This window comes from Chelonia mydas, chromosome 7 (genome assembly GCF_015237465.2).
Source record: "Chelonia mydas isolate rCheMyd1 chromosome 7, rCheMyd1.pri.v2, whole genome shotgun sequence".
Classification (NCBI taxonomy): Eukaryota; Metazoa; Chordata; order Testudines; family Cheloniidae; genus Chelonia; species Chelonia mydas.
In genome coordinates, this window is record NC_057853.1 from 102855607 (window position 1) to 102868392 (window position 12786).

Consider the following 12786-nt stretch of genomic DNA (forward strand, 5'->3'; position numbering starts at 1 on the left):
TGTCTCTTTTTTATGTTTGTATAGTGCTCAGCACAGTAGAACACCATGCTAATTGGGGCATTTGGGTTCTGCCATAGTATAAATGATGATAATAATTAATCATAATAATTCTGTAATTTGATTCCTGCACGTCTTCATCTTTTTTTGTCTCTCTTTCTTCCTAGTCAATTATTTTAGGTTCTGTGATATCAAAATGGAAAATAAGGGTCAGATTCTGCCACTTTTAATTCCATTACCTTAGTACTGTCGTATTTTATTTCATTTTATTTCTTTAGATTTAACAACAATTTTATCCATACAGAAGCTCTGAGCACCCTAAAAAGAATTAATTTCAATGGGACAATTGGTAGTGTAAGATACTACTCAACACGAATAAGGGTGGAAGAATCGATGGCATACCAAGGTGCAAAATATATGTTAACAAGATGATTCCCAAATACAGACAACATTAATATTGCCATCCCCAAATCCTTCATCCAGAAATAATATTCCTTTTTCCAGTGTTCATCCTGATTTGTCAGGTCAAATGCAAATGCGAGAGTGAGAAGAAAATCCACCTTATAGATACAGTACACACAGTTTAGTTAGTGTGAAGTTTAAAAATTTACAGCTCTGTGATTGCTTGAACTGGTAATGGCCCCCCAGTCATGGTCAGGGGGATGGCACACTGGCTGAGTGGTGTAGAGAAGCATGCCCTGCTTTTGTCAGCCCTCTACCTGTTTTATATATAAATAGAGGATTTTATTCTCCTGTAGGAGTCATTTCCATTGAGAGTTATTCCTGTCCTGTGGTGGCGAAGAATCAAGCCACCACCTTAATCTGCCGAGAGAGAGAGAAAAAGAGAGAGAGAGATTATAACTTCTTTTTCAATAGTATATAAATATTTATTTCTGCCACTGACTTGGTGTGTGAGCTTGGGTAACTCACTCACGTCACTTGTCCCTCAGCTTCCTCATCTATAAAAGGGGAATCATATATACTCCACAGGGGTGCTGTGAGGATTAATTAGCTCAGACCCAATCCTGCCCTTCATGCAGCGTGGTGATATAGGGGCTGATCCAAAACCCACGGGGGCCAACAGCAAGACTCTCTTTTATTTCAGTAGGTTTTGGATCAGGCCCATAGTTTTGCCACTGATGTCAATGCCACAACCCTCAAGGAATTCAGTGAGTGCAAGATCTCATTCTTAATATTTGAACCACATTTAGATGACATAAAATGCCATAGAAGGGCTTAATATTTTTCTGGACCTTTTTAAAACATAAGACTCAATCCTGCATACTTTGTAAACTCCCATTGACTTCACTGGGAACTTTGGATACACAAGGAATGCAGGATTAAGCCCTTAAATCTAAAGGTGGTTTATACTGTACTCTGTGCTAGGTAATAACATAATAATGCTGGAATAACAGAAGTCATATGCATGCAGTTGCTCAAGAAAATTTGACCATGCTGTATAAAGATGATATATATTTAAATAGTAATAACCTAAGCCCATGTTTAATTATTAAAATTCAAGAATTTTAAAAGATGCTACTTAGATCACTCTTACTTTAGCCTGTTTTCATATTTGACTTACTTAACTTTCTCTTGAGGCAGTAAAACAGGTTCAGTCCCTCCTTCGCTGAATGCTGAAGGTAAAATCCCAACTAGTAGACGGTTTGCATTATAGAGGATTTTAGCGGGGAAGTTGGTAGGTGTTTTAGAGCCTGGATGAATACTGCAGCAGGCAAGGGGGTGGAGAAGTGGAGGTTTGAATGAGAAATGCTAAAAGGACATTGCTGCTTTAAAAGCTCATTTACAAGCCAGCTGGGTATAGGAGGCCTAGAGCTATAATGTGGTGGTTTCTCCTCCTCTTTCTATTTCATACCCACTAAGACAATATTAATTGCTAACCTATTGCTCCATGACAAAATCGAGGAGGGTTGGCAGTGAGAAGGTTGCAGGAGGGGTGGGGAAAGGAGATCATTAGCCTCCCAGTGCTATTTCCGGGTGGATGCTCCTTGAAAAACCTTCTAATTTGCCTTTAAAAGATATCATGTCATGTCCCAGGCTGCAGTCTTTTCGGCCTACAAGGGGTGTGATATGTTCCCCAACCGCAAAGAGACTTACCCAGTGAACTGATCCCTTAGAAGTCATTTGAATTCCTTGCACTCTTTGAGGATCCTGAGTTCTCTTTTAATGTCTGCCTGTTGTCTCCGTCCGTGCACCATTAAAAATTAAAATACATTTTTGGAATCAACCTATTTCAGTGGGTTTTTAAATCAGTGTGCAACGAAACTCCTGTAGGACAACCTCGCTATTAGAACCTTTCCTGCTACAAATGAGTGTGTCGGGTCGGGGCGATTTTGGCCGGCAAAGGGGGTGGCGGGCCTGAAACGGTCCATTGGAGGGTTGAAAGCATTGCAATTTCTATGCCCTTTTCCCAATCATACGGCGAATCCAGGTCTGACCTGGATCTGGAGTGGAGATTTTCTTATATCGAAGCAATGGGGTTTTCTGCACCTGCGAACGTGTGGCAGCGGTACACTTTGTATACACGTTGTTACAACGTGTTGCTGTTACCTGGTGGCCTCTAAGGAAAGGGCACACGTTGTGCGTGTTGGTACAGCGATGTCCTAGGTTAAAACTAGACTCTGTAATTCGTTGGTACGTGGAGCTATGGATTCCCCCAAATCAAACATCTGTGCTCTTCTGGGATTTTAACCCACCCTCTGCAGGGGTTAACCCTCCCCCCCCCCCCCATGACACGTTACTCTGGGAGACACGTCTGGCTCACACCACACACACACACACACACAAGCTGCGTGTGTGAGTTCCAGCCGGCGGCTCTTGCTTTAACGATATTAGTGCAGCTTTCAAAGACCCCTCTGAAGGCAGCCCGCGCTGCTCTCTCCACGTGGCTGGGGCAGCCAGGCTGGTGGGAAAGCGGAGAAAGTGCCAACGGCGGGGCAGCCCCCCTCCTCGGCCCCCACCCCCACTTCCAACCCTTTCCCTTTCCAAGCCTGCATCCTCCTCCGAGACCGAAGCAGAGGAGCCGCTTCCCTCCAGAAGGACATCTGCAAAGCGCAAGCTTGCACACCTCAGGACCCTTCCTCCTACGGACACAGCGTCCCCGGGGGATCGAACCTGCAGCGCGCAGGACTGAAAGCCACGCATCGACCGAAGGCATCTTTGGCACCACGTCTCTCCTTCCTGCGAGCAGCTGGCCAATTGCCTGTGCATTTGTCTGGGGGCCCCACAACTCTTTCGGGATCTTTGAGGGGGGAATGCTGGAATGTCAGGACAGTGGGGCCAAGGCGGCCCCCATCCATCATAAAATCTCCTTCTCCATCTTAGACATCCTGGATCCCCAGAAATTTACCAGGAAAAGCAATCCGGCGGCGCAGAGCAGGGGCAGCATCTCGCATTCAGGAGAGCCAGAGAAAAGTTTTGGCGCAGTTGAAGTAGAAAAGGATCCCGCGAATCAAAGGAGCAGCAGGGACACACCAGAGGCATATGGTAGGAATGCATTCAATCTGCATGGTTATTTTCAAACAAATTAACAAGAAACCGTGTCCCGTCTATCAGCCGAAAGGGGCCAGTTCCATAAATTGTGTGCGCAGGCTAAAACAAGCTGGGCTAAAAGCAACGAGCAATGTTTTAGTGTGTTTGCGAATTATTTAGCGGATCTGCAGCAGATGTCATGAAACAGGCAGCAGAACGGGGCTGTAGCTGGTTTAAAACCTGATGAAATATTTTAAAAAACAAGCTAGTGGACTGGCTCGTTTTGATGCTGAACTATTTGAGCACGTGAATTAGAGTGGGAGTAGAGCCAGGACTCCCACAGAACAGCAACACATTGCTGATGAGCGTAAGTCAAAATTGGCTCATGCAGCCTGTGTCAGCGATGGACACGGAGATATTTATTAACCCCTTCCGCAGAATGTTTCCCAAGGAAGGGCGGGCAGGCAGCGGTTAGCCGCTCCTGGTGTGGGGACATGTCACCTTTAAGAAGCTGCCGTGGAAAACTGCTTTGGGAGGAGGGTCATTAGGTGCAGATTTCCTTGAGCCGTGACCCTGCTCGGGTCACCCTTATCCTGCAGCGCCCCCAGGTCTGATGGGAAACCAAAAGTTAGATGCAATTGTTTTCGACTCCAGCTCCTTGGCTGGCCCTGATTGGCACTGGGACAGCCAGGCTGGATAATTGTGCAAATCGTCCCCACAAGAGGATGCCTTAGCTCCCCATTGATCGATATCCTATTACTGACTCCTGCATATCTCCTTCCCGCAGCTTGCAGGTACCAACTTCAAACCTCTTTCCCCCTGCCTGATCCTAATATTGTTCGATTAAAACTTACCTTTAATAGATGACATCTATCGATCCGCCCCTCACAAATCTGAAACTCTATTAGCGCGGCTGGGAAGAGCAGATGGAAAGGGGGAGGGGATTTTTGTCTCTTTAAAGGGGGCTTTAATAACTTATTTAATTGGCTAGAGATCCATACCGCCGCATACAAACGAGTTTCGTACAGCTTGCGGCACATAAAGGGTTTCACATATCAGACGGCCAGGTTTTTCTTAAAGGGCATTTTTAAAAATAAAATCTGATTTAAAAAAAATGTTTTAAGAGGGAGGAAACAATCCCAAATTGGCTCCCGTTTTAAAGAGGGACCGGAAAGAAGAGCCCCCTTCAATTGCTCAGTCTGGGGGGCGGGAAGTGTCTTTTGCAAGCTGAGTTTAATAAACAAATGCGGAATTGACATCAGCCGGCAGCAGGCGCCTGCCCCAGCCGCGCGTGTCCCCGGTGACACAGATGCGTGCGGAGAGCAGCTGGCGGGAGGGGAGCGCTGGCGCAGGTCAGGTTGGATCAGCGGCAGGCGCAGGGATGTGGCAGGGGAAGGGCTCGTTCTGTCACTCTGATCAGCCCCCTTCTCTCCCTTAGATGCCAACTCCAAGGGAGAGAGCGAGGCCGCGTCCACCCTGGAGGGCTCCGCGTGCGAGGGGGAGGAGCCGGCCCCGGGACCGGACCAGAGCCAGCCCGCAGCAGCCCCCCCGCGCTTGCACGACTTCCCCGGCTCGCCCGATCCGGAGGAGAGAGACGACCCCGGCTCCCCGCCAGCCTCCAAGCGGCGCCGCGCCGCGCCGAGCTGCGCCAAGCCCCGGCGGGCCCGGACGGCCTTTACGTACGAGCAGCTGGTGGCCCTGGAGAACAAGTTCAGGGCCACCCGCTACCTGTCGGTGTGCGAGCGCCTCAACCTGGCCCTGTCGCTCAGCCTGACCGAGACCCAGGTCAAAATCTGGTTCCAGAACAGACGGACCAAGTGGAAGAAGCAGAACCCCGGGGCGGACGGGGCGGGGCAGCCGGCAGCCAGCGCCGCGGTGCCCCCGTGCGGAGCCGGCGGCGGCAGCCCCAGCCCGCCGGGCCCTAGCGCCCTGGCCTTCCAGACTTTTCCCTCCTACCCCTCCGCCAATGTCCTCTTCCCAGCGGCCGCTCCCCTGCCCCTGGCCGCGGCGCCCTTCCTCGGCCCGGCCTACCTGGCCCCCTTCTACACCCCGCACCTCTAAAGAGCCCGCCCGACCAGTTCCAGCCTTTCCCACCCTGCGGGCAGCCCGCGGGGGCTCCGCCCGTGGGTGTGTCTCGCTGCCCCTCCGCCAAGTGCGTTCACAGCCCCCGCGCTCCCCTCCCGGGGGGATCGCAGCCCCTTAGGCGGCCCCCGCCGCCCTGCCCACGTGAACACCGGCCGCAGGACCGCAGGAGAAACAGACAGCGCCTTTGCCATCTGCAGGGAGCGCCCCTCCCGCCCCGTCTCCCCCTCTCCCACGCCTGGAGGGAATGGCAGAGGGGCGCAGGGCGACTTGCAGGGTGGTGGAGGTTTCCAGTTCAGACAGCAGCGGTCCCGTGTTTGCTGTCTCTGTGACCGACCGGAGCGTGCAGTCCGGTCAGAACCGAGGACCTGGCTGAGGCTGCCCGGATGCAACATGGAGTTTGGAAACTGGAGAACTTTAATAAAACGTGCATTGCACTACGCTCAGGTTTGCCATCTTCCCACGTGTTTGGTATTTTAAGGCATCCTTCCCCGGCATAGTTTACGCCCGATCTTGGCCCCATCGCGACGAATGGGAGTTTCCGTGGGAGCCAGGGTCGGGCTCCTCCCGTTAATCCCTTTAAATTGATGGATATCTATGAGCAGAGCAGCCGCGCTTCTGTAAAGGCATATTTGAGTTCAAGTGTAGTTTGTGGCATGTAATGATTGATTTCTTAGATTATACTTCACAATCGTGCTGCGCTATATCTTTGGATGAACAAAAGTAAAGGTCCTGATATACATAGATAAACGACTGTGACAAACCAAACAGGTGGAACATTCAGACATTATGTGGTCCAAATATTTATACATACATATAAATGTATATCATTTTATACGTTTTTTCTCATTAGGCTGCAGAGTTCAAGTGTACATTTCTGATGGTTGCATGGTAATTTAAAGTGTAAGAAGTTGATTTTTTTGAGTCTTTACCGAAGCATGTTTTCGTCGGGGGAAAAAAAAGTAACCACTGGATTTTATTGGCATATTTGAGATGTAATCATAGGCCTAGGAGATGGAAAAGATAACCCTCTCTACATTTACTGTACCTAACACTAATTCTCCCAAGTTTCTCTCCTGAAGTTTCCTTTTAAAACATTTCTCTTTGTCATTTGGTTTGGCAGGGCATCCCTCATAACCTGAAAACTCAGAAACTCTGAGACTAGTTACTGTTGCTTTTATATGAATGATGCGGATAAGAACAAAAGATGCCCCTAAGCCCTGCTTTTATCTCTGGAGATCAGTTACCTGTTTCAGGTGGGTAATACAACCTTATAAAGGGGCAATTGCTGTAACCTTAAAAATCATGTTAAAACTCCTATCGACTTCAAGGGTGCTGCATTGGGCTCAAAAATTGAAAGCTAGGAGTCTGGCATCCCAAGAAATTAATGAAGAGAGTTTGTTAGTGGGAATAGGAAAGTAATACTGCTTACTGCTACTTGAAACTTTAGTTCTGTAATTGTCAGGCAGGGTGTGGGAAACCTGGCTGACACATGAGGAAGTATCCAGTTATTGGTGATATTTGCTACCTCTCTACCTTTCATTTCTACTGACTTCGGTGGGTTTTGGATCAGGCCTTAGATCAAAAGAGCTTTTTTCTGCAATTATTCTTTTAATAACACAGCATTAATGCCAAATGAGGTAGAAAACATACATCAGAGAAAAGTATTACATTATTATTTTTAAAAGGGGTGATTGTGGTAGAAAATAGTTAAAGTGCAGAGCTTCCAGTATGCAGTGCACTCTTTTCCATAACAGAGGAATCTGATTTTTTAAAGGGTTTGTTAGAGAGGAAAATCACATTTCATCTTCATCATTACAAGCACCATAATGAAAAAGAATTTTAGCTGGGGGCTTATCCATCCCTGAATTGCCAGGAAGTAATTGGTTCACAAAAATCTGTCTCATGCAGTTTGCACAAATTATTACAACATGTTGTTCAAGAACGTATCTCTTCTGTGTCATGATGCTTAAAGTGCACATTGGCTTTCCAACCAAAAAGGTAGCTGGTAAGTCCTATCTATCTATAGGTGTGTTTGTCTAAATAAAGCAGTTTTAAAAATTAGACTTTGTTTAATTGTTCTTAATCATTCTCAGATGAAATTATTTTTGTTTTGTGGACCTTTTTCCCCCAAGGGTCCAAACCTAAATAATCCCTTGCAACACTACCCTGGCCATGACCCCAGGGAGAATCCTAAAACTCCTTGGTTCCTGAGCCATCATTTTCAGTTCTGTAAAACCCATGAACCCTCTCGTGGCCAGATATAGTTACTGCGTTTATTCTCTTACCAAAAGGTCAGTGGACCAGCCTCCTCTTATGGTACCAACCAATCATAGACCTGGAAGGGACCTCGAGAGGTCATCTAGTCCAGTCCCTGCACTCAAGGCAGGACTAAGTATTATCTATACCGTCCCTGGCACTGCTTCTTCATAAATAGACTGAAGACTGGTAAGAGGCAATGATCAAGTGGATACCTGTTTTTAAGCAAATCACCTGCATAACTTGCAGCTTCCTGGGGAGCAAGTGTCTGAAAAACACTTTTAAGCCCAGGTGTTATGAATTGCTACTTCCCGTGCTTCTGTCAAACCACTGGGTGGACTAACTAAAATTGATTTTGCAGCTCTTTTCACATAGAACACATTTTTTATAAAACAAATGTTAATGTCTTTTAAACTATCATATCTATAGAAAGACAGATAGATAGATAGATTAGATGGTAGAGAAACCCACCACTAGATGGTTTGATTCTTTCAAGTAATAGCGACACTAGAAATAAACTATGCCAGGTTACAGCAAGGTTATATCTTTAAGGTAAACAGGATCTAACTGGGAGGAGGTGGGATCACTATAACTGTACCTCCTAATGTGTGAAGCAACTGACTGCTGTTTAACAACATGCACAAAAGGTAGCAGCAGCAGCTTTGGAGATATATCAGAGTGGATTAATGACATAGCACTTAATGTCTAGAGGCCTGGGTTCAAATGACTTGGGTATTAATTAGAAGGAATATGGTGGTCTCAACATGGACCTCTAAACATTATAGTGGCATGGCAATGCCACTATAGTTAAGGTTTCATCACAAATTCTGTTTAAAGGTCAATCTTTCTAAGTCCTCTAAAATTGATGTGATTAGTCAGATTCCTTTGAAATTTGGTGTGTCTCAGGAGGGTGGCGTGCAGTGTAGGGTTAGTGACCCAAAGTTGGGATCATTTTGAGCTAGGGGTTGCAGAAATATAAGCCCTGAAAGAAATGACCATTTTTCAAATAGTTTCTCAGCAGAGCTAGAGGTGTAACTGTTGATGTGATACAGGCCAAAATAGTCTCTCTCTGTCAAATTTTATCCAAGGTTGTGCATGGCACCCACTAAATCTTTGGGGAACCCAAATTCATAGTGGTATTTAAGAAAATGTAAAGTTTTATAGTGCTCATGACCCAAAAGAGAAAAGCAGTTAGAGGATTTCCATTCCCACCATTTTAATGCTTTAAAGCTCAACTTTTGAAAGTGCTGTAAAATCCAAACGGTTACTTGGATTGCCTTGAAATTTGGTGTGCCGCATGGGGTATCATTAGTGAATCAAATCTGGGATCATTTGACCAAGAGGTTCCCAACTTACATCACTTCTTTCTCCCCAAACAAACCTGGATTCCTTCTGCTGCCTTGTACTCCTAAACTGAGAGGTATTAATGACTGGATGAATCTCTTTGAGATTGATGGTTGTGAACTCACCCTACAATTAACATAAACAAGGACAAGTTAATCAGAAGCCCCCACCTAAGAAAAAAGGAGTTTTGGTTTGGACTGAGTGCCTGGAGATTGCTACAATTTGTGAGTTCTGCTGGCAGTTTTATTTTGGGGGGAATGTAACCTAAGTTTTTCAAAAAATTAAACGTGAATGCTTCCTGGGAGGGGAGGAGTATTAGTGGGGAGAGGAATGGGGGAATAGGGAGACAGGAGTTTGGGGCTGCAGTGAGGGGAAGAGGATTATGGGAAGGGACATAAGTGAGAAAGAGTGGTAGGGGCAGGTAGAGAGGTTGGGGCTCAGGTGAGGGAGGCCTAGGGCTTAGGGGGAATGGAGGGGTGGGATACTAGGAAGGGGGACATTGGGGTGAGTGGCGGGAGGACTGTGGGTGAAGAGGGGCAGGGTGCAGGGACATCTGTCAGCCCCCCACATTCTGCCCTCTCATATGTGCGCTGAGATCTAGAGGGACTCTTCCCCCTTTAGGAGGGTCTGAGACCTGTTCCCTAGCCCCTTATATGAGCTGGGATAAGGGGACCCTTGCCCCTCTGGAGTTGTCTGAGCCCCTCTTCCTACCCCCATGTGAGCTGCTGGATCTGGGGGGCCTGTGCCCATCTCCAGGAGTTGGATGCCCTATCCCTAATCCCATCATATGAGCCAAGTTCTGAGGGGGCATGCTCATTTGGGAGGGTCTGAGGCCCCCTCCCTGCCCCCCATGTGAGCCAAGATCTGGGGAAGTCCTACCTCTTTGGGTGAGGAGCTGAGAACAGGTATGCTTCATGCATATCACATGCTCTAAAGCACTCAGGAGGGGGATGGGAACACTCACTGAGATGAGAGGAGAGGCTCTCACATCTCAGAGCTATTTTGTTTCAGGTTGTATTCATCTGTTTGGGGTGTTCTCATTCAGCCGAGAACATCACATTGAGATGAATGGGCGACTTCACACCTTTAAGAGCCCCCAGATACTCCAGAGGAGCTCTTTCCCTCCATTCTCTATTACTAACTGTACCATTCCTGTCTCACGGATCATGCTTCTAAGTGCTCTAAAATTCTGTTGCTTGCATGGATTTTCTTGAAATTTGCTATGCCTAGTGGGAATGCAGAGTAGGGTTAGAGAGACAAATTTGAGGACATTTGATCTAGGGGTTCCAGAGATATAAGCCATTTTAAAAAAAGTTTCTAGGTTTTTTTTTTTTTCTTTTTCTTTTGCACAGAGCTAGAGATCCAACTGTTGCAGTGATGCAGGTCAAAATTGGCTCAGTAGGTCAATTTCCCCCCAAAGTAGTGCATGGCACCCACTAAATCTTTTGGGGATCCACATTGAGAACAGTATTCAACAACATGTTTATTTCTTAGCTTGTGTAGATATGCAGTCTGGAAGGAACACCGTGTGCATGCCCCGGTAAACAAAAGAATGTGAGAGGGTTTCTATGCAGCCACTTTACGCTTGCCTGGATAGTTCGAGGAAATGTGCCAATGCTGTTGACATGGTGAACTTCCCCATCACTGACCTTTCTAGTTGAACCTTTGTACACCTGTGCAATAAAGATTTAATAAGGCATGTTGCTTATTACAAATTATCTCTGTTATAATATAACATGTTTTTATTTTATAGGGATGTTTACTGTGAACACAGCAGAATAGTCAGCAGCTGGTCTAACCAAAATTGTTGTTATATTAGATGGGGTGGAGCTGGAGACAGAGGACTTTGTATGGGGGTTGAGGTGATGGGGGAAGAATTGGGGGGGAGGAGAGGGGAGGGGGGAGGGCGGAAGGGGGTTGGGCAATGAGGTCAGAAAGTAGGCAAGCCTTGGATTGGCTGAGAAAAATCTGTATTTTACTAGCTCCTGGGGATGGGTAGGAAGTGGCATGGTGTTTCCAAAGACATATAGTGCATATATTTGGAACTGACAGCACGGGTATCTTGACCACTGAGGGTAAAAAAATATGTGTGTGGTCAGAGTTGCCCGTGTATGGATTCTGGGCAATTCCTGGATCACAAGGCTGTAGAAGTTTGAGGGAAAGCAAGGAGTACACCATGACATGGGGATTGCTGACTATAGACTGATTCGACTTAGTGTGCAAATTGCAGGACGCCATATGTACAACAGCCTAAATCAGTGGTTTTCAAACTGGGGGTCTCGCGGAATGGAAGGGACTGGGTTGCGGTGGCTCTGGTCAGCACCGCTGACAGGGCCATTAAAAGTCCCATCGGCAGTGCTGCCTGGCTAAGGCAGGCAAGTCCGTACCTGTTCCGACACCGCGCTGCGCCCCAGAAGCGGCCACGTACTGCCCCCGCCCCGAGCACTGATTCTGCACTCCCATTGGCCAGTTCCCAGCCAATGGGAGCAGGGAGGGGGGGTGCCTGCGGGCGAGTGCCACAGGGAGCCACTTGCGCACCTCTGCCTAGGAGCTGGACCTGCTGCTGGTTGCTTCCGGGGCGCAGTGTGGTCTGCAATGCCAGGACAGGAGGGAAGCCTGCCTCTGCACCCTGGCTGCACCTCTGACCAGGAGCCACTGGAGGTAAGCCCTGACCCCCTCCCACAGCCCAACCCTCTGACACAGCCCTGAGCCCCCCCCCAAATCCAGAGCCCCCTCCTCCACCCCAAACCTCTCATCCCTGGCTAGGATGACCAGATGCTAAATACAAAATATCGGCACCGCCACAGGGGGAGTGCCTTTTCAGTTGTTATACTCACCCGGCACATTCGGTGGCAGGAAATAAATCTTGCCAATGAAAAAAGAAGTACCCGCCGCCAAAATGCCACGAAGCCCATCAGCGACTGAAGTACTCGCTGCAGACGTGCCACCGAAGACCCGGACATGCCGGGTGAATGTAACAATTGAAAAGGCACTCCCCCTGCCTGTCACCGCCACCTAAGGAAAGAAAAAAAAATGCTCCCAAAACAAAATATTGGGACAAATGGCATCCTGACCATACTTCGGTTGGGACGCGGGACAAACTGCTCAATATCGGGACAGTCCTGATTTTATTGGGATGTCCGGTCACCCTATCCCTGGCCCCACCCCAGAGCATGCATCCCCAGCCCAGAGCCCTGACCCCCCTCCTGCACCCCAACTCCCTGCCACAGCCCAGAGCCCCCTCCCACACTCTGAACCCCTTATTCCTGGCCCCACCCCACAGCCCTCACCCCAACCCTCTGTCCTAGCCCTGAGCCCCTCCCACACCCCAAGCCCCTCATCCCCAGCTCCGTTGGGTCACGGGCATCAACAATTTTCTTCAACTGGGTTGCCAGAAAAAAAGTTTGAAAACCACTGGCCTAAATGATTCTTAACTCTTAAAAGGAACAGATTGTTTCTGTAGAAGGGTGGAAGAATGTTATTATTGCAGTATGCTGTCAAGGCAGCTAAGCTATTACAGCTTCTCAGTGCTTCTGTCCTTGGAGCTCTGGTGTTATCAGCCCTAGCAGAAAGCACAGCCTGCTAATTCAGCAGACCTCAATGTTACTCATAGCA

General features: G+C 47.8%; 1 protein-coding gene across 2 annotated transcripts; it reads left to right on the forward strand.

Annotated features, from left to right (window-relative positions):
• Positions 1–3237: 3237 nt before the first annotated feature.
• NKX1-2 (NK1 homeobox 2) lies at positions 3238–7632 on the forward strand. Of its 2 annotated transcripts, none has more exons than XM_037905784.2 (2): positions 3238–3501; positions 4925–7632. In XM_037905784.2, exons 1-2 carry the CDS (start codon positions 3270–3272, stop codon positions 5545–5547), a joined length of 855 nt encoding a protein of 284 aa, XP_037761712.1. In that variant the 5' UTR covers positions 3238–3269; the 3' UTR covers positions 5548–7632. The 2 variants fall into 2 exon arrangements, with proteins under 2 accessions (XP_037761712.1, XP_043408007.1); XM_043552072.1 differs by lacking the exon at positions 3238–3501 and adding an exon at positions 4539–4838.
• The last annotated feature ends 5154 nt before the right edge of the window (positions 7633–12786 follow it).

Bases quoted from the DNA above. Each gene is read 5' to 3' on its own strand.
- NKX1-2 (XM_037905784.2), top strand. From the start codon at position 3,270: ATGCTGGAATGTCAGGACAGTGGGGCCAAGGCGGCCCCCATCCATCAT. The intron at 3,502-4,924 runs GTAGGAATGCAT...TCTCTCCCTTAG, and splicing joins GGACACACCAGAGGCATATG to ATGCCAACTCCAAGGGAGAG.